This window comes from Argiope bruennichi, chromosome 10 (genome assembly GCF_947563725.1).
Source record: "Argiope bruennichi chromosome 10, qqArgBrue1.1, whole genome shotgun sequence".
Taxonomy (NCBI): Eukaryota; Metazoa; Arthropoda; class Arachnida; order Araneae; family Araneidae; genus Argiope; species Argiope bruennichi.
This window is the reverse complement of record NC_079160.1, coordinates 19,116,057-19,139,802: the sequence shown is the minus strand read 5'-3', so window position 1 is coordinate 19,139,802 and position 23,746 is coordinate 19,116,057. Positions and strand designations below refer to the sequence as shown.

The following is a 23,746-nucleotide window of genomic DNA, read 5'->3' as shown; positions in this document are numbered from 1 at the left end:
GCCGACTTTTTTTTTCCCTACGCGCAACCTTTGTTCTAACGTCGAATGTTTTCGGTTGGAAACAGTGGAATTCCTCCATACTGTTTTCTTTAACCTAATTGTCTATGTGTTGTTTGTAAATTTTGTAGTGTAGTTGTGTTTGTGTAGATTAAAGATATTATATTTAACACCGGGCAGTTCATTAGAAAATCACAACACACTCACTATACTTGTTCTTAATGTCTGATAGTTTGAAGAAGTTATATAACACGATTTAACTGAAATTAATTAATATCCCTAGCAAAATAGCTGGATGCCTAGTATGTAATATAATAATATGATACAGAGATTGGAAATAATAATGTATTTGTTAAGCAAATTAAAAACTAACAAGTAAAAAAATATCATGGTTGTGGTCAAAGATGCAACTTTTTATATTCTAAGTTATACACAATTTTCAAAAATACCTATTTTAATCTCTATTACATTTAAAATATTATTGTACTAGTATTATGAAACAATTCAAAACTCTGGTAAGTCATATTGAAAAGCTATCTTACTTGATTTTAGTGAAAAAAATCTTCTGAATTAGAATATGAAGCATAGAAATGCGAGAGGAAGTGATAGATTTATTTAAACATAGTGTATTTCTTATAACAGAGTAAATGGATTAATTCTGCTAATTAGGGTAGTATTGAATGCAGTATAATGATAAGAAAAATATGACTCATATAGTTTGCAAATCAGGAACATATATAAAAGTCCAAATCAATGTAATTGCTATTGAATGTGATCTGTTTGCTCAGGTCGTTCATGAAATTAATGGGGAAATATTTAAATATTTATTTTTATATATTAATTTAATCTAGCTCGATAGTTTTCGGAGATGTCTCATATAATGCTTCCCTTTCGTGGCGCTCTTCGAACTCTCGCACTGGCTCCGCAGATATGTTTTTGGATTTGTTTGATTTCTTGACATTATTATTTGACAACGGATTCTAAAACATTCCGCGCTTTTGTGCATGCGTTGGAATGAGCTTACTTCGTCAAAATAGGTGTGAGAGGAAAGAAGATGTTTACATTTAAGAATAAAATAAACTCGAAATACTCACGTACTGAATTAAAATAATACTTTCAGAAACGATACGATATTCACATACACGTGAAAAAAAATTGAACAAAAAAATATCTAATAGGGTGAAAATCAATGAAGAATTCCGGAAACGCGTTCATCCTTCCGTGTCTCTCCCATAAATGAGATAGAATCGTCGAAAAGTGGTCGTCTCAGAATACTGAAGCGAACATTACTTGGGTTTTCAGCCGTTGTTTCGTATAATTGGGCTTCGTTTATCAATATGTGGTGATATTTGACAGTTTTAATTTTCAATGATTTGTGACTTCTGTTAGGCAAATACTGAAACAATTTTAAAGACACTACAATATTATTATCGAATATCACTATCCTATTAGTACAAGAGATTAATTCAAAATACCGTGCAATATTACGAAGGTATCATACGAAGGTCTGTGTATTTTCTGTAGGCGGTTCAACGTCATATTTTCTACCTCGTTATTGGTTGTCTGGTACCAGTATCGTGGTAGAAAATGTGACCTTGAACCGCCAACAGAAAATACACGAACTATAATGTTGTTCGGCATTTTATGCACATATTATACATGCATATAGCCCACTCGTTTGAGAGCTTAGTCATTCGGTAAAAGAATATAGTTTATTCGAAGGTTCCCACTCGACTGCTCCCCTATTCGATTGTATGTTACAAAACTGAGAGTACAGAGAAACAGCATGTGGTTAAGTTTTAGAATAGATTTGGTACTAAGCCACACATTCACGATACATAAATTTCAAAGAAACCAAATATACATTATTTTGAAGCATTCTAAGTGTTGTCAGTACAAATATCTGAGACGCTTACGCTTCAGAAGATATGATATGTCAGAAAAGGCATTCAGCGTTCATAAATTTAAAGTATATTCTGACAAATTATTATACTACATGAATAGTAGAACTGAATATTGGTTTATACTAAAATATATCATGCTTATTGAATGTGAAAGTTTATCATAAAAAAAAAAAAAACAGTTCCATAGGTTTGCATTAACAAAAATCAAACAATATTTTATTATCTGAATGACCAACAGTACATTGTGCTGTAAATATTCCTGAATAATTAAGAAGGGAATTATTGTCATATGTTAGTCGCTCAGAAATGTTACGTTTATAAAGATTTTTTTTTTTTTTGTAATATTACAGCGATTTGCACATTATTTATATATTTACTCATCTCTTTCAGGATAAGGCAGTATACTTCTTAGCAAATGCCTATCTATACTGTTTGCTAAAATGAAATTACAACTTCTAATAAAAACATCAATAACAAAAATGTAGCAATTAAATATATGCATGCAGCTTTCTTGTAAGTTAAATCAAAAATCGATTTCTCTTACCTTTTTTTTAAAAAAAATTAATTTTTAATCTGTTAATATGATAGTAATAATTCAGATTTATTAATATTTTTTAATAATGTACTATATTTTGAAACATGATCATCTAATCTCCCAAACATGTCTGTTCTCAATCTTCAAGAACATGACAATTGATATTTTTCCTATACTTTTCTTGTACAGAAGATTATATGCTATGTTAAATATATTCTATGATCTTAGCATAAATGTATATGAATAATGTTAACTTTCTTCCTTATTACACCTCTCATTTCGGTTTTTCATTTGTTAAATTTTATTGTCCAATTTTTGACTGTTTTTTAGATGTTTCCAAAAGTCCAAAGAGATTTATAATGAATAAATGACAAAGTAAACAGTCAATTGCTCAACTACATTTCTAAAGATACATCCAGGTACTTTCTTTTATTAAGAGAATATGAAATTTGAGCTATTTACCACAAGTTCTAGTCAGTAAGAAATAGCGAGCATACTAATTTTAAAATGATTTCTTTCTGAAATTGTGATTACTATTATATCTCATTCAAATTAATAACAGATAAGACCCCATTAATAAAAATTATTGATAACAGCTCAAACATAAAGAGAAATAATTCTTGCTGAATACATTATGTATTCAATTTTTTGAAAGAAATTCATTTTTGTGTACTTCTCACATTGATTTTAGCAACATTGATATCTCTCTAAGCATTGATCACTAATAACAAGTTAAATTAAATATCCTTTTATAAATAAAAAAACCACTTCAACTGAAAAGAGCACACAAAGTGAAAAGTTTAATAGCTATGCATGCTACTAGAAAAATAAATGGAAAAATTTTAAATGCAGTTTACAATAATCTATTTTACAAACTGAAAAAAGAACATTTGCCCTTTTTAGCATTTATTTTATATTCTCTTCAAAACTGTTAAATATTACTGCCTATGAGTCTTGAAATTCCTATATAATATTTTGAAGGAGATAAATAATATTTAAATGACAAAAGTAATAATTCCACGGTACATCATTGTTTAAATAAAATAAAAATTTTAAAACAAATAATATTATGAAATATTACAAAATAGATAGACTATTAGATTGACATAAAATAAATGTTCTGCAACTTTATAAATTTAAAAAAAAATCATGAAAACAATTAAAAAATCTCTATATAAAAAACACAAACATACATGACACGGAAACCACTCTTTCATTTTCTTCTCAGTCAAATATAAACAATTCACTGTATTAATGTTTCAGATTAATTCACTGAATGTTTTAACAGCTGCACTTAAATGCTTTGCTAATTAATGAAGTTACAAAATATCATCAAATATGATTTGATTAGGGCTCATCGGAAATTCTATTCCCTCAGAGGAAAGATTTAAAAGAATTTAAGAAATAGGCATTACTATCAAATCAAACATGAAAATAGACTTATTCATTGATGAATGAATGGATAAATATGATTTACCTATGAAAATTTATGACCATATCTTTCAAAACTCTTAACACACAAAAATGTTTATTGAATTATTCTACAATTAAAAAAAAACTGCCTTATAAATGATATTAATTTAATGTTCTGATGAAATTTAAACTCATTCATTAAAATATTCAATCAGTGCTTTTGAAAAGCCATCTTTGGACATTAAGCCAAAAGCAGGATTTTCACTTCGACTTTTATTTCGTAGTATATATGCCTTTTAATTTGCATGTATTGTAATTTATTTTGATTAATTCGTTTAATTCATGTTTTTTCACTCTTGTAACTAGGTAAAAAAAAAAAATTTAAAGTGTATCTCGCATTAATATTTAACAAATTAAAAAGTCAATAATCTGGGGAAACAAGCTGTTTGCCACTGGCAGCTTGAAATATTTATTACCTTTTTTGAAAATTATGACAAGCAGATAAAGTGATAAAAAGCATGTAAATCAATCTCCCCCTCACCTTCTTCAGATTAAATAGCTAAATTTCCCACCTTAAATATACATCGAGAACTAATATTAGAAGATGCACACGCATAGCAAATGCGTGATAATCCTTGAACTGATTTTAAATACATGCAAATAATCAAATCAATAGATTGAATACATTTTTAATAATATTTAATCTGATACATGGAATAAAACATATGTAATTAGATTCTTAAGAATAATACAAACTTCTTTATTAAGATTCAACCTGTGTTTAGTTTCAATATATAGTGACACAATTTCTCAATGACATTTTAACAAGATTACATTTTGATTTATAACAATTTTACTTGACATAAAATATTTTGTAAGAATACGAAAGTGAATGCTAACAGTGTGATTTCTACTTCATACTATCATGTTATGAATCATTTTATGTAAAGGCCCCACATAACTAATGAAAGATGCTTTCACAAGAAAAGATGAAAATGCACGATGGTGTATACTAAAGTATATATCTCTTTTGATATATAATATATTGTTTGTTTCAATAGAGAATACAATAATACTTATACATGCAAAAAAAAAAAAATTAAGACATTTCTCCAACAATGCAGTAAAAATTTGTATAGTAAATTAAGCAAATATTAAATAATATAATTAGTTTAACATGATAAACATTTTTTCAATTAAAAAAAATGGTGTATGCTAATGCTTCATGTTAATCTATTTATTGCTATCCAAGAATAATTTCATGGCAAGAATGATTTCATTCAATCCATATTTTTCAAAAATTATTTAAATAAAATGATACATAATTAAAATATTTCCAAATTAGCTAAATTAAATTTCTGTGAATTTATCTTTATATAATTAATTCTAAATTTTGCAATTCATCAGTTTAATATCAAAGACATTTTTTAATAATATACTTAGAAACAGCAATGTTCCAAAATATCAAGCTATAATCTTACTTCTATCACCAGAACTGAATCTAATTATTAATTAAAATAGAGTTACAGGCATCTGATATTATAAAATAGCATTCTAAATAAATTACCAAAAAAAATTTGTTTTTGTAGACATTTTTTTTTAGCATTAAAAATATGTATTACTTATTCTTCCTATTATTAATACCCTTTGAGACAGTGACAAAATTTCTCTCCTGAAAATGGGGTTGAGAGCATGAAAAATCTTAGTGAAATCATTTTATTTTAAAAAATTTTTTAATTACAATTTTTTAAAAACTGAGCTGAAATGATTTGTATAATTTAATACATGCACAATCTATTAACTAAAAACATCAAGAAATACTTTGTATGCATTATATTTTTCACCTAGTTATATGCACTCTTTTTATAGTTAAAAATAAATCTTTATACTTAAAGTACAAAAGTAATTTTTGTTAGAAATATTATTATTAATCTCTTCCCATTTTAAATTCTTGATTAAAGAACACTAAATGCTAGATTACTACACAAGAAAACATTTGAAGCTATTTTCTATAAAAGCAGATCAATTTAACACAAGAAGTTATGAAATCAAAAATTACAATAAACTTTAGTAACAGATCAAGCCTAGTTTTACCTGCTGTTTAAACACACAATCAATGCATGTAACATTTAACATTGTACGTAGAAATCGCACAATATTAAAAACAGAAAAACTATTTTAAAGACATGTAACTAAAATCTACAATTTAATTATCTAATCTCAGGTACAGTGAATTTTCATAACAAATTACAACAATATTTAGGCTTTTTTTTTAACTACCTCCTTCATCACTTTCTTTATTTAAATGAAAGTAACAATAATAATTTTCAATAATTTTTACAGTACAAATACTGTTGTCACTAAATCGTTGACAAACATGCTTTCAACATTTACCTTAAAATATTTCAATAGTTAAATGTTAAAAAAACAGTTTAAATTAATTTTAAGAAATAAATGAATTCACCTTTACTACAAAAATTTTAGAAATTATATCCAATAGTAAAAATCAATTTTTAAAAATTATCTTTTAAAATATTTAGCATCATTATTATTTTATTATTTATAAATGTGTGACATTGCTTTTCAGTTAGAATTATACCATGAGCGGAATTTTGAACATTAAAGAACAAAAGAAGAAAAAATCAATAAAAGTACGATTTAAATAACATTCTGAATGGCTTACTTAATATTATAACATAAAACTGGATGTGCATGAGTTAACCATACCGAATTATTTACAAAATGAGAATGTATGGGTGTTCACATCATGAAGGATTTACAGTCATTCACATTAACTAAGCTTTCTTTTTCTTACTGTCCTTAGTAGCAACTTTTACAGTTGTCTTTTTCTTCTTTATTGGTGCTTTGCTGGTCTTAGCAGCCTTTTCTGTGCTTTTCTTCATAGTTTTTTTCTTTTTCTCGGAAACAATTTTGACCACAAATTTGGTGCCTTTTTTAGCTGAAGCAGCTTCTTTCTTCTTTGCAACTGGTGGTTTTGATTTCACAGGTGCAGACTTCTTTTTAAGTGTTTTACCAGTCAATGCTGCTTTGACTGTTTCATTATTCTCCAAAACATTTTTCTTACTGAAGTCAAAGTGTTCAATTTTAAGATTAGAGTTTGTCCTATTCAAAAAATTAACGATCTCTGGCTTTGAACGAAATTTATAACCATCCGGGCTGTTAAATATAAAAAAGAAATTATTACATAAATTAAATATGTCAGGGAGAAATTAAGGAAAACTATTTCTTTGCAATTATTCAAGGTATGATAAATATTAGTAAATAAGAATAACAACAAATTTAATCACAGACATGCAACTAATTATAAAAAGTAAGAAGTCTATAACATCATTGCAAATAACTGAAAATAGATAGGAGATAAATTGCACTAAAAAGTGGTTTTTGAAATTAAATTATAAGTTACTATCTGTTGCTATAAAAAAAAAAGTCATTCAAAGCTCACTGAATCCCAACCATTAACATATTGAGACCACATCCATATTTAATAAAATTTATATTTCCAGAAATTACATATAGGTACATATTTTTTTTAAAAATGAAATGTAATATGGAAAGTTGGATACTAAATAATATAAAGAAGAGAAGAAAATTGTTTATGAAATAAAATTAAAATATTTACCTGTAGATATATATATCAATTTGTCCAGCTGATTTGCCAGTTTTACGAACGACAGTTTTTCTCATCCACCCTTTAGGTAGATTATGATTATCAATGATTCCATCAGTAGGCAAAGGTTTTGGTTTTATGGGTTTTTCAGGAGCAGATTTAGACCCTTTAGTAGAAGTACTCTTCTTTTCTGGTGGTTCTTCAACATTTGAAGCAGGTTCATCTGCCGAGTCTTGGCTAGGTTCATTTTCTTTTTCTTCAGTTTTTCTTTTCCTGCCTCTTTTTGCTGGTTTTGGTTGCTCTTCTTCAGCAGCTTCTTCTTTAGAGTCTTCAACAACTGTATTTTGCTCTTCAGTTTCTTTATGCAGGTCTTCTGTTACAGCTGCAATATCCGCTATAACATCATCCGCACTTGACTTGCTCTGTTTTTAAGATATAAATAATTTTATTTGATACATCCAAAACAAATAACATGATCTATAATACTTATAACAACACAATTTGTTATGTAGTAACTTTCTGCACTAACATTTACCCTTAATCTCCAATGCCTTAAGTGACAGAAGTAAATGAGAATTAAAAAAAAAAAAAAAAATCACTGCATTTTTGAAAATTTTAAAACTTTACCTGGGTGACATTCATTATAAACCAAAACATTTTCAAAAATAATAATAATAATAATAATAATAAGAGAATTTCAACAATACATCAAATATATTATTTAATTTTGTTTTACATCTAAAAAGCAAAGGTTGCAACATAAAAATAAATGAATTACAGCAGTCACTTATTAGAAATTATTCCATTTCAGAACTGATTGAATTGAAAAAAACATGCATAATCCAAAATATTGACAATCATTATTAAAACCATCTTAAATAGCTAATGCTTCGATTTCCTCTAGCAGTCATATCTACTTAAAATTTCACTTAAATAAAAACATCAGACATTGAATAATGGGTACAATTTGTTTCAGCAGAACGAGACTATCACTTTGCAACGATTCTAACTCGTTACGGGGTGAGATGCAGAGGAATGAGAGTATTTCCAGAATTCTTCATAAATCTTTGACTTGATTTCTGCCCTATTAAATACTTTTTGTTCAGTTTTTTTCCCATATGTATGTGAGCATTATATTGTTTCTGACCATTTTACTTTAATTTAAAATTATGTATTGACTGCTTATCTGGCTACTTCAAGTGGCAAAAAAATGCTTTCAGATGTGGCACAAAGAATATTTTATGTAATGTAATTAAATGTGACTGAGATGATCTAGCATTATTAATCTAAAAATGTTATAAAAAAAATTCGATAACAAAAATGAAAAGTTTTGCATAAAAATTATCTTGTAAAGCATGAAAGATCAAATTTTAAGAACAGTAAACTTCTATTTATTCTTCATAATTTAAAGTTCAGACCCCTACAATAAATAAAAATTATTCTGAAGTATTTTATTTTGAATAAGAATGTTTTTCAAACAATATTACAAGTTATCCATAATTCTTTTGCTTTCTAAATATGCAAAAAAATATGCCACTCAAATTTGGCAAAGAATTCTATGTGTTTTCCTTTATGTACATACAATAGAAGAAGGAATGCATGAATAGCACTCATGTGCTAGCAATAATGGAATAACAATACTGCATAGTTTTAATGAGTAGAAAAAGCACGCTTCTTTAATATAGATTTAAACAAGATGCAGTTTTTAAAAGAGTAACATTTTTGGACAAGTGTTCAAATACTTTTTATAAATCCCCCCCCCCCACCTCCTCCAGCTGCAGTAGATTTATTATTAGTCAAGTAATTTATAGTCATTATTCCAGTATTATTATTTTTTTTTTCTCGGCCTGATATTTTTAGATCATCAAAGCTCCATCAAATTAAGCTACTACTATATATTTTTGCTACTTCGATCATGCTTCTTTTAACAGTACTTTACAACTGTTTTGTTCATCAAGAATGCTGAAAAATTCTGTAAGAAAATACGTTGCTGAAAAAATCTGCAACAAGTAATATACATTTTTGTACGATCTAAAATACATTTTTTGGCTATTTCAGTGAACATATGTGAAAAAAATGTCCAATATATCAACATCCAATATAGCATTAAAAGACAATAGATCTGTTTTCGTTTATTGATCTTGAACTAAAAAGCTTGAAATCGACTTAATTTCAAATGTGATGTTTTTGGACTTAAGATGTCATCATCTCCTGTATTCCCTTTAGTCCGATATCAACAATGGCTATTTTAAACTGATACATAATTTTACACGTTTTCCTCGTTTTGTATGACAAATAAATGCCTGTTTTCTAATATCACTTAAGCTTCTTCTGAAGTGAGTAGTATGCAACAAACAGATTTTGCGAAATTTCTTTAACCAATTCGTCGAAATCAGGATTCATATTTTTATACGTCAAATCCACATTAAATACCGATTTTAAACACCCCATTATTTTAAAAAAAGTTTCACTAATCTATTCTGATTAAGCTCAGAATTTCTCAAATAATAAACAAATCATCCAATAAACTTGCGTGTGAATGACTAAACCCCTCCTCGATGCTTCGATTTGCAATTCCCACCAGAGAAATTTATTCTATTCTCTCACGCAATTATAGCAGTCTCATGTATCTTCAATACCTACAATCTGGGAATCTCATAAAAAGAGAACAACTGTCTTTGAAATTGAAATTAAACTGATCTATATAAAAACAAAGTTGGAGAACGAGCAGAAATAGAGCGAGTTTTTGCAATTAAAAACTTATTCCATTATTGGTGCTATGGCCATAATCTTTTATTCCTGAAATGTTCACAGATTGACATTTTTTTTTATATATGTAATAAAAAAGGAACTAAGAAAACCTTCCCTGTATTTTCGTAAATTTTTGAATTTCGATGCATTTTCCCAGGCTCTCCCAATACTGTAGCAACCCTGATTAATAAAAGTTCCAAAATACACATCATAATTAAATATTACAAACCAAAACTTTCATTCTAAGATCTTATAAAATAATAAATTATACTTAAAAATTTGAATTTTGAATGAAAGGGAAATAGATAAATCATTCATGAACCTTTTTAATTGCTAGAAGTTCCTTTTTCACAGCTGGAGTTTTTTTAGCTTTTCCTCGAGCAGGAGGTTTCCTGACAGGCTTTTCATTTTTTTTAGCTTTAGAAGGTTTAGGATTCTCAGCTGGTGGATCATTATCTTCTATACTATTTTCATCCAACTGATTATTTGAATCTTCGTTTTCTTTTAATTCTTCATCCTGAAATATAAACTTCATTTAACAAATACTTAATGTAAATATATTAAGTTGAATTAATCAGTATAACAATCTTACATTAAAAATTATCAGCAACACAGAAAAATTGCTTCACACAAATTTGAGAAATAATTGATGAATAAGTAACCACTCTGATTTATTACACTAGGAATTTATTCTTATGTATACTTCAACACTTGTTGAAAAAAAAAAAAAAAAATGAGCTTGCAGTTTACCTTTTTTTAAAACTGGAGACTTCATAAATGATATCACAAAAATGGGCTAGAATTTTCTTTTATGCCAAACATTTCAATATTGTGTACAAAAAATATTTGATGACAAGGAGATATGAATACATTTATTCAATTCCAGTATTTTAATAAAACCACAGTATATTCACTGGAACATACAAACTTTTTGAAGCAAATATTGCAATTTATGATACATTAAGCTCTGGAACACTTATAACCATTTTGGAACTACAACAATTTTCAAAGAGTATTCTTATTCAAGTTGCTTAATATTTTTAGTAGTAGGGGAATGAAGTAAATAATGTTAGGTAAAATCCCCTCGAATTAATTTTTAAAAGCTGATTAAAAAAAACATTACCAGTAATCAAAAAATTACTCTTATCTGCAGCCTATTTTTTAATTCATTTTAAAATATTTAGAATAAAATAATAATTAATAACATTTATGCTTGAATCAGCATAATAAGCAGGTAAAGTTTTGAAATAAATCTTTAATTTTCTAACATTAGAATTCATATTTTTATACAAGCTTGCAAAAAATAAGTCCAATGACTAAGATCAATTTATGTTGGCAAATAGTCACTTGACAAATTTAAAAGTGTCATTAGCACTTCCTAAATTCTTTGAAAATGGCTAAACTGATATTACAATTCCTTAAAGGAATGTATATGGTAACCTAATATATTGCTGAAGCTATTAATATTCTCATCGAATCTAAATACCTGCCTTGAGATTTCATTTATTTAATCAAACATTTAAATTTGCTTTTTATTACTTTTATTATTCAGTTAAGGTGACAATAGCAGTGAAGCTATGTGCTTTAAATATAAAAGAAAAGATGTTTATAAAACAATTGCACTTTCTGCACCACACAGCTTATGGATTAAAATGTATTTACAGAGAAACAATTGCATATAAACAGATATTTTAACATAATTGTATTTTTTAAATGTGTAATCTTAAAATGACATTTTTCAAGTCACCATTTATCTAAAGCAAATTTAAATGAAGATTAAATGTCAATAATTACCTTTCCGTAAATGAAAAAACTAAAATTCCGAATTTTCTGAGAATTATCTATATTTGTTTTTGATGGTTTTAAAACATGGCTGAGTCCAAGTGCCTGAAATTCACGTGGGACATAAAATTAATCATGGGGGAAAAAAAGATAAAAATTCTCATTCAATTACAGAAATCTTATGAAATTAGTAACATAAATATCAAACACTGAATTTATGGGACATGAAGTTGTAGGGTCTTTAAATAAATCAACATAGCAAATACAAATGCCATTGTTTATTTTTTTAATTGATTCTTAGATTCAGAGAAAAATTAGGTATACAAACCAATCATGTATTTAAAAAAAAAAAAAAAAAAAAAAAAAAAAAAAAAAAAAAAAAACTTCACATTTGAAATTGGAACATCCAGATCTTTTTTAAAAAAAACTCCTACCCATCATAAATACTAATTTCTCCTCGCAAAAAGTAGCTAATTTTCTCCTTAGCAATGCAGTCAATAATTAGGATTCCATCCTCCTGCTGAACTAATCCCTTCCATCTACATATTACAACTGTTTTGATCCTGTTCTATTCAGTCACTCGGACTGTGATAAGTTGTTAAAGGCTGCTAATGAGAAAAATCTCAAATTTATCTTCTAATACTGAAATAAAGGGGGAGGGGAGAGGGAGGGAATATTTTCCCCATTTCTACATTGTATGAAGATTCTGATTTTTAATTTAATTTGCAATTTTGATTCAGATCCCAGACTACAATCATCAGTTATATATCTTTAGTAAATGTAAATGCAAACTTATATATACCAATATAAAATACATACAGAAAAAAAAAACTGTTTTCTTTACAAAACATAGCTTTTAAATTCTTCTCAAACCTCAGAATTTCTAAATACAAAATAACCGCCTTAAGTAAAGTTGTATTACTTCAAGAGTAGAATTTATTTAGTAGATCTCACCAGAAGCTATTTTGAGAATATGTAAAATGGTAGAAGCTATTTTACTCCTATTTGCCCAATTTATTTGTAGTGTACAATCCATTTTTATTTTACACACACACATATAAATTATGGAACAATAATATATTTTCTGACAACAATATTTTTGCATATTCAACAAAGTATGCTGTATAGTTACATCACACAAAGAGCAGTAGTTTTTGATTAATGGAAAAACAAATATCTTTTGTACAAAAACAGAAAAATATTTATTTTCCATGACATTTAAATTGACAGGTAAAAAGGAAGTAAAACAAATCCTTCTGAGAAATTCTACTTCAAATGTTAAAAGAATGTTAATGTTTGTTGAAGATAACAAATTAATGGTAGAAAGTCTGATAAAGTTTCAAAGATTAAATAATATTTCACCAATTAAACAAAGATAATTCTCAAATATTATTTCCAAAAGAGAAGAAAATAATAACCAATGAAACTTAGGCACAAAGTTCTACATAAGAATACATTTCTTATAAAATTTATGAGCACACGAAGAAGATGAAAATTTTATCTTATAATCATAAGGTATCGTTCAACAATTTGTCTAACCATAATTATGCTGTTTCAGAAAATAGCAAATCAAAGCATAATTAGTGACATTATGTTCTTATTTCAATATTCAGCAAAAAAGAAAAATATATACCCCAATATTATAGATTTTGATACGATAAGAAAATTTTGATAGAACATTTCTGGAGAGGGGACAGAGAAAACAGCCAATTTCATTTCACTTTTAGCAACCAAAACTGATTTCACTTGAGAAGAAGAAAACACTCATACTGGATCCTTATGAAAATGATTTAAACAAAACTTTACCAGGAATTCTCTTGATGGCCTATTATTACTATCAAACAGCCTATTATTTTTGTTTACCTCCCATTTACACTCAATAATAGAGTAATCTTAAAGATACTCAATTCTTGAATATAGATTTGTATTCTATCAATGCTTCCCAAGACATTCATCAACATTCCTTTATTGAAGTTTTGAGAATTTACAATATAAAAGTCAGCAAAAAAAATTTATTAGTTTGTTTTTTGAATTTAATTTCTTGTAAGAATTTTGAATCTAAAAATCTAACTAGCTAATTCTATAAAACTAACTATAACTATAAATCTATAAAACTAACTAGCATAATTCATTTATAAAGGGTAGCATCTGAGTACTAGAAGTTAAATATCAATAGTTTGATTCAAATTAGAAAAATTAATACAATTTATCGAATTACGTACAAAACACTTTCTAACTACAAAGAGATACAAATAGTTATATAGAAGCTAGGTTCAGATGTTTGAAACAATAAGGAAAAGAAAAATAACTAACAAATTGGATTGAGTGAGAATGTATTAGTTCAGGTACATTTCTATACATATCAACCAAACATGTAAAAACTTAATCAGATGATTTAGTTTTTTTAATTTAAATGATTTTGAATCTTTATAAAAAAGTTTTATCATCATAAATCAAGGAAAAATTTGATTAGCACAGAAATTAATGAGCATTTTATAGATGAATGAGTCATTCTAAAATTTCATTCATATTAGATAATTAAACTATTTGTAAAGTAAAAAAATTTTTAAAAAATCTCATACTACCATAGCAAGTAACGTCCTCTTTTCTACAGCATTGATTGTTTCTCAGAAGTTTGGAATAAATGAGAGTAAAAAGGGATAATATAAATAATTTAGTTATTAATTTTTATGAGTAGAGAATGACAAGTTTTTAAAATTGCATAAAATTTAGAAAGCTTTCACAGAATAAGAGTTTTGAAAATTTCAACAGCAAAATTGATACTTTTCTAGCATTTCACATCTCTTAAGGGACAGCCACTCAGTATATAAAGGAAGATCGACGAGTTTTTAGTTGGTATTTTACACATAAAGTATTAAGCACAAAAATGAAAGAGAAAATCAAGATATACATAAATATATTTAAATACAAACTTTATAAATATTACGAATATTAATATTATTTAATATAATTATATTAAATAAAAACCACACTGGTTCAATGTCTTCTAAAATAATGTGATATATAAAATAAAAAAGTAAAGTAAAAAAAAAACATACAAGGAAACAAAATAAATGCAGATAAATGTAAAATGGAATACTTAAATGCACATTGAACATTTATCTAGTTAATAGAACAAAACTACATCATTTCAAAAGAATAAAAAATTTTCTTGAAGGAGAGAGAGAGAACAAGAATTAATACTTGATCAGGGACCAGACTACCCTACCAGACTTGAACTACCAGACAAATATCATAAGACATAATGACTTGCATAAGAAACAAATCATTATAGTAGTTGCCGCACTCAATCAAATGGAGAAGAATTTTATTATATAAATAAATCATACAGCAGAAAGAATAATGTTTTTAATACTGAAAAAATATGAAATTTTACTTTTAATTTAAGGGAGTTTCTGCAACTTCAAGCCAAGCATCGCATTTCATTATTCCTCACAACTTATTGAATTTCAGGAATTCAGACAAATGTTAGTTGTTTTCATCAACAATTTAGAACAAGAATATTGTATTTTAGGAAAAACAAACTAATAAGAATGGTTATAAATTTAAAGACATCGAATTGAAAAAAAAAAAAAAAAATACAAATTAGACTTCCAAGTTAAATGGTTATGCAATGAGAAAAGAAATTCTGAATGAACAGATATTAGTTTCAGACAACATGCTTGAACAAATAATAGAAATATTTTTTTACATAAGACTGATGTTGCATTATGAACGCTACTAAGAAAACTAATATTTTATATTATCAGTAACCACTTTTGGTGACCATCTGGATCATTAAGAAAAATAGCTACTAAATTTTTCATTTAAATATTTTATGTAACTTAGATTTAATGTTTCCGTCAGCAAAATATTTTTATGCTTCAAATCTTGATAGATATATAAAATTCATACTATCTTAGAAACTTTTACCACTTTACCATGCATTTCCCTTACTTTCTGTTAGCTTCCACAAAATTTGTAAAAAATGGAAAAATTGCTATTTCTAGTTTTTTAACAATGGAAACTAATTTCCAAACAAACATAAGATTTCGCATTTTTTTTTATATGAATAGTATATATTAAGTGTATATATATATCTTTCAGAATTTAAAAAAAAAAAAAAAAAATTTTTTTTTCCTTACTGAAATCTGCTTAGTTAATAACGATTTATGTTAAGGACAGAAGTTTAATTTTAGTCTTTTACACATTCTATTATTTTTTGCATTAATATTGATAGTAATTTGGATTGTAAAACAAAAACAAAAAACTTTCTGTAACTTTTAACAGTAGCTTTTATCACTAAATTTGGGTTCTAAAATTCTTATGTTTATTATTATTATCATTAAAGATATACTTACTATTCATACAGAATTCTTTTGTATCTTTGTATTCATATTGTAAAACATGATTAAAAAATTTTTTTAATAGATTACATGCAGAAAAATATTATATAATAAAAAATTAGCATCATTGAAAAGGTAATTTTTTGAATTAAAAGATGCAAAAATAATTGTTTAACATTTTCAAAGTGAATGAGGAAAAGAAAATAAATTTAAAATTAGAAATAACAAAATAAGGGCGATTCCATCGAAATTTTATGTGTAATCATATTATTTTTATTTTAAAAGAAAAATAAAATGTATTATGTAATGGCTATAAAAATATAAAATTTTGAAGTGAATGAAGAAGATACAGTATTCCTGATTCACAATCCAACTGTTTATATGAGGACCCCAAGTAAGACTATCTATAAAAAGTAGCAGACAGATGAAATATATATTTCTGTTAGATATCTTAAAAAAAAAAAAAAAAAAAAAACTCCTCTATGATATGGAATGCTGATGGCATTTCTAGGATTTAGTAATTGGGTAATATCTTTCCCTGGAGGAATCATTTTTGATTCATTTATTACCTATATTGGATAATAAAAAAAAGTTTGCCAAGTGCCCAAATCAACTACATTTTTCTTCAATTGATATTATATATTTTATTGCTAATTTTTAGTTGTAAGCAAATGCACAATGGAAAGGACTTTAATACATCTCAAGAATATAAAAATAATATTAAGAAAAAAAAATCAAATCAAAATGTCACGATTCTAAAGTCCTCAAAGATGGAAATTTATTAAGGTCTAATTAAAGGGACATTTAAATCAATATACATACCTTTAAAATATCTGGTTCTTTATTATATGTATGATCTTTAGGAACTTCACCATCAACTTGTGAGGATATAATACCATTCTCTTCGCAAGTATCTATTCCAAAATCAATAGCTTTTTCATTGTCACTCTCAGACTCTTTCACTTCAAAAATACTACTTGACATGTCTAAACTGAATTGAGGGAAAAAAATAAAACAATGTATATAAGTCCTGGTTATACTATAAAATTTCAAGTAAAATTTATAGATTTTTATAACTACAAAAATACATTTTCTGGAAATTAAACATATAAATTAAATATTTTTTTAAAGTCATAAAACATTTCATACCAATAACAATAATGAGATACTTATAGTTTGAATTATATACAATTTATGCATACAAAGTTGTATAACCAGAAAATTTATTCATAAATATTACAATTTAGTACAAAAATTGCTTATACTAAATAGAAAGCATCATTTAATTAAATAAAACAGTTAAGAGATTAATATGAAAGAAAAAATTATTCAAAAAACAATAAGAATTTATTAATAAAAATCACAGAAATGACAAAAAAAATAGTCCAAGAAATGGATTTAATAATGAGAAATCAAGATATAAGTACCTACAAATCAATTCTTGTGTTGATAACATTGCATTAAATGGCAAAATATAATTTTTTTATATGAAGAGGGAGTTAATTCTATATTTTTAAGCCAAATATTATATATCATCACATACATAATAATAACTTTCATGTTTCAAAACAAACTTTCTATTGAAACAAACTATGTTTTTCAAATATTCGTGAAAAAGCTGCTGTAAATTACAGTTTCGTTATTTTAGAAAATTGTTAATTTAACTGAATTCTAGCTATATAAAAAATTGCTCTATGTTAAAAATACACTCATTATTCATTTTATAGCTGTATCAAAATCTATAAAATACAAATGCCCTCCTTTTTGAGAAAAGAAATTGTATAACTTTACGTATAGAAATAATTCTTTTCAAAAGTATGATAAATACCTGATTTTAATATAGAAGAAATTTCTATTTTAAAATTTCAATTAAATATGAATTTCTAAAATAAGTCATAAAACTGAAATTATACCTGCATAATGAAATGAATAAATGTATTTAATTAACCATGATCCTATGAAAAAAAAAAAATTCTTAAGTCAAAATATTACCCATCAATCAAAATATTTAAATTAAAAAGAGAGAGAGAGATCTGCTATTGCAAATTTCAAGTTATCATGTGAGAATTTTATTTTATTTTTCATGTGATTATTTTAATGCGCATGCGTCAACTTAAAAAAAATACGATGCATTTTTTCTTTCGAGATTGATGAGAGTTCCAAAACTTCTTTTGCCAGCCAAGAAAAAATTGAAAATGAAAATTGCCATTTATGCCAACGCAATTTCGAGCTTCAAAATCCCATAACCAAAACAACATCATGTTCTCAAAAAAAGGAATGCCACGTTTGGAAGCTGAATAATGGGCATTTCCGTTGCAATGTGATTTCCAAATGATTAACTATTTACCAATAAATTTTTAAACATATTACTTTATATAGAATTTTTATGATAACAATATTTTTGTAAATACAAACTGCTATTTTCTAATTTCTGAGATCATAAAACAGTTTCATAATGAATTAATCTTAGAACAGGAGTCAAATCCTTCAATGTTTCCTACTTAAGAATGAATGAAGTGATATTTCTCCATTGGGGAAAGAGAAAATACTTTTATCAAAACTGTTATTAAATGCAAGTGAAGTGCATCTGCTGTCAAAGAAGCATACATAATAATATAGCAATACTGGTAAAAGTAGGTCAACCTTTTAAAAATGCATCTGCTTTCAAAGAAGCATACATAATAATAATGGTAACTGGTCAAAGCAGATAAAAAATGAGATTAAAAGATAATGATAAAAATTGCCATTTATGCTTTATTTATTGCCTACACGATTTCAAGCTTCAATATTTATTTCCTACGTGATTTCGAGTTTCAATATTCATTGCCTATGTGATTTCAAGCTTCAATATTCAATGCCTATGCGATTTCGAGTTTCCAAACCCCCTATCCAAAACAACATCATGTTCTCACATGATAAAAAAAAAAATCTGGAAAATCAATTGTTTAAAAATAGAATACTTACAGATAAAAAATTAAATATACATTATATTACAGGGAAAAAATTCATGCCCATTGATTAATATATACAAACATTTCCATTATAATCTATGGAACCCAAACAAATAAATTAATATTTATGAAAAAGATGCAAGCATTAGAAATTCAAGAATTGTTTAAAAGACTGTCGCATTTTGTTAAAAAATAGTTGTCTTCCTCCAATAAATCTGAAATAATTTATACTAAGAGAATTGTTAAAGCATTAAATCAAAAAAATTCTTGTAAAATCAAATGACCTTTGAGGTTATGGGACAATACATGGGAAATAATTAGCCAAATGTAAAAACAAATTCTCTTTTTTTTTTGCACCATGTATCTGATTCTAGAGTTTTTGTTGATCACATGATCTGGATGAATTATATTACACATAATGTAAATATTAAAAAAAAAAAAAAAAAAAAAAAACATAATTAGACATAAACATAATAGAATATAATTTTGAAGGAACACCAATGAACAATAATTTATTATCACTGATATCCTTTCCTAATTAAGAATTTTAGTACTTTACTATAACTTTAATAGCTGATATAGCCGAACTACAAACTATCACAAAATGTTATATGCATTTCACTTATTATAAAACCAATAAGAAAATGCAATGTCTCCTTTAAGATCTGAAAAGTCTTCATATCCAACTGAGACAAAATTCAAAAGTACATCAAAGCACAGTCTTGATAAAATTCTTAAAGTAGTTAGGAAAGGGAAACCACATAAAATTTATGAAATCATTTAAACTATTTTAATAAATTTTTATATATACAGGAGTTGTAAACAACAATAGCAACAAAATAAATCATGGACATCTGATAAAATCAAATCTTACAAATAAACCTCCTCTAGAAAAATAAAGTAAAATATAAATAAAAATGAGAAAAAATTAATCGAGACAAAAAGCTGATTAAATTTTTCATTACTAATAGCTTAATTAAGACAAAAACAAAATTAATTATTTTTAACATTTTTCTTTTCATTGGTTGGCTTTATCTCTTTAAGGTTATTATGCAATTTAAAGGAAAAGTAAAATGAAAACAAAAATAGAAAATTACTGGTGGAATAGTAATTAAGTTTAAACACTGAATTAAAAGTATGCAATTTTAAACATACTCTGACCTTTCTAACTGAAACCTTGCTATTTAAATTTCATAAGAATCAGAACTACAAATTTCGAAGGGTAATAACCAAGCCCTTATGCAAATGTTCACATTAAAAATTAACATGAGTTGAAAAGTCTAATTGGTGAAGAACTTTATTTAAGGGGCATTAAAGTTTTCTAAGAAAGAGTAAAGAATATTTTCAATAGGAAAGTTAGTTTTTCCTGAAGCTTTCTTCAAGACATCAACAGCAAATTTTGCTAAACTTTTAACGCATAAAGGTTTTGAAAAGAATGAGACCTATCATTATGAGAACTTCTAGTCTCGCAACAAAATGAACATCATGTTTTTCCAAGATAAATCAAGAGGCCAACCCATGCAGTATCATGCCCAATTAAGGCAATATCAGTAATATTTAAATCATTTTATTATTCCTTTGTAAGGCAAAAGAACAGGATATTCATTTTTAAACCTTTGCTAAAGATCTTTCACATAACTTCTGTGAACACTTGATTTCTTTAATCATTGAAGATTAGTCCACATTCAATAGAGTCCTACATTATCTCCACAGTAAATAAACAATGTGAATATCAGAAGAACTAATACATTTGGATTGTCTTAAAAATATTCCTCAGTCAAAAATTTATAAATGACACACAGTCACACACATTTTTTATGAGTTCTTAGTCATCTAATGCAGTTTTCCTAATATTTACAGCAGAAGTTCTTAAACTGGGAGAGCAGCACAATGAAGAGTAATGCAAAGATGATGCAAAATAATATATTGAATCCTAAATCATAAGTTTGTTAATTTTGTAAAATTAGCAACTTTCTAAGCAACACATAATAAAATTTGCAAGGATTGTCTTTAAATAACCTGAAAAAGAATTAATGTTGAAGTTGTAGGAGAATCACATTTATTTTTCTAATTCACATGAAAAACACTAAATTTACAATTTCCTAACTAATATAGCTAGGATTACTTTATAGACATACCTATTTCTTTTAAATAAAAATTGTCAAATTTTGCCAAACAAAAAGGTACAGTTCTAGAGACGGGTACCATTTGGCGAAAAAATTCCCTATTCCATTTCTGCACCATGAATTTAACATTTAAAATCTACCTTTAAAAGATTTTGAAGTACATTCAGAAAAACAAGGAACTCGCATTCAGAGGTGTGGATAAAAAGAATTTTTTTAATTGCATGAATAAACTGATTTATAATAACATTATATTGCCTTTGGCGTCCAACTTGTTCATCAAGATTTTTTATTTTTTTAGGTTATTAAATTATTAATATAGAAGATATATCGAAGATATATATATATATATATATATATATATACTTTTTAACACACTCTTATATAACAAAAAAAAATATTATTCAATTTGTTGATCATTTATGGATTACTACAGGTATAAAGGTACTTACGTATTATCGCAACCAGGTTGGTGCGATTTGTAAGTTTGAGTAAGAATTAGGGTTGCCAAATTTGGCGATTTATGCGAATTTTGGCCTGGTTGTGTTAATACGTAAGTACCAGTATAAATTAAAAGATGTATATACTAAAAAAATAAAAGTAAAAGTGAAAATCCTATTTTGGAGTTATATCCAGAGAGAGCATTTTTTTAAATCCTAATTTTAACATTGACAAAGAATATGATTAAATGTTTTAACAGATGAGTTTGAATTTTATATTATTAAAAAATTGAAATAGAATGGGTGGTATTAATTTATTATTATATTAATTAAGTTTTTAAAATATTAGAAAAGCATTTATTAAAAGCAAAGGATTTAAATATATAGGAAAGAAACTGATAACATTATAAAAGTAATTCTTTGAGATATAAGAAAATGCAAGAATAATTTTTGCGAAATAAATAGTTTTGGAAGATTTGGCCATCAATTGCCACAGATAAAACACAGCGATTATACATCTGACAATAATTAAGCCTATTTTCGGACATGATGGACCTTTTTGTTTGATGTCTATTTCTAGATTTCTTTTATATCTTTCTTCTGAAATGGAAGGTCACATCCAGATAATTTCTAATACTGTTTTGGAGCTCTATTAATTACAAAAGCATTGAATTAAGTTCAGTTGTCAAAACATTCAATGAAGCAGTCTCAAATAAGTCATATTCATATGACAATTTGTTTATATTTGGTTGCTACTATTCGACAATAGGTAATAAGAGTGATTTCTATGGCACATATTATATAGTATTATTTATATTATAATATATATATGCAATGGTAGTCAAAATTCATTTAAATCTGAAAATGAACCTTTTTTTTATTTTATTTCTATCATAAGTTTCAATATTATTTTCAAATAAACAGTATATGAATAATTTGGGCAAGTTTTTAGATCAATTTTTTTTTATTAGCAAAATTTTGCACTTGATCAAAATATCATTTCATTCATAATTCAGCCTCGAGTTACTGGCAATTGATACAATTTTATCCTTGCAAGAAGCTACTTGTACTATTAATCAGTTCCAAAACGGTTATGAAATTTTTATATTTTATTATAATCTGGAGGTGTAAATAAACATTATATTAAAGAAAGATTTCACATAAAAAATATTGCTAAGTTTTCATTTCTTTAATCATCTTAAAGTTTGAAATCATATCAATATAATTATATCATATGTCACTATTATTAAATGAAAACATTTAATAATGTTTATTATTTAATACACAATTTTTACAAAAATAATTTAATACATTTCTAAAAACAAACAATGCTTGCAGTTGAAACAAAATAAAAATCCTCCCAATACATTTAATAATATTTGTTAGCAACTATTTTAGCATTAACTTCTACAAGTTTGGAAAACTATGATGTTCTAGCCACTATAATAATGAAATCGATAAGTAAATGTAAATTTAAAAACAGATAATTAAATATTTTTGTTCAAAAAAACTGTATCTTATAAACGTAACGGAAATTTGGAAACACACATGACGACATAGGCAACTCACTAGATGTCAACGGATGCCCATCATTATTTAAACAATTAAGTTTTAATATGTATCTGTTTTATTCAAGGGCTTGAATAATCTCACAATTAAAAGTCTCCTTTTCATAAAAAGTTATGAAATATTTACCTGCAATTTAACTTTCAAACTTCAATCTAGCATAGATCTTACGTCGACAACGGCGCCAATCTAAAGATTTGTAACTGATGATAAACACGCCATCTAATTCAGTATGTCATCACATATTTTTACAATAAAAAGTCTAAGGCCTTTACAGTTAAAAATATATTACTTTTTTTAAATATTTTTA

General features: G+C 26.2%; 1 protein-coding gene across 1 annotated transcript; it reads right to left on the bottom strand.

Annotated features, from left to right (window-relative positions):
• Positions 1-4,276: 4,276 nt before the first annotated feature.
• On the bottom strand, positions 4,277-23,715 carry LOC129987859 (methyl-CpG-binding protein 2-like). The gene is made up of 5 exons (XM_056095819.1): positions 23,566-23,715; positions 17,179-17,347; positions 10,551-10,745; positions 7,490-7,899; positions 4,277-7,026 (listed from the first exon to the last, which is right to left on the bottom strand). Exons 2-5 carry the CDS (start codon positions 17,338-17,340, stop codon positions 6,645-6,647), a joined length of 1,149 nt encoding a protein of 382 aa, XP_055951794.1. The 5' UTR covers positions 17,341-17,347; positions 23,566-23,715; the 3' UTR covers positions 4,277-6,644.
• Between the last annotated feature and the right edge of the window lie 31 nt (positions 23,716-23,746).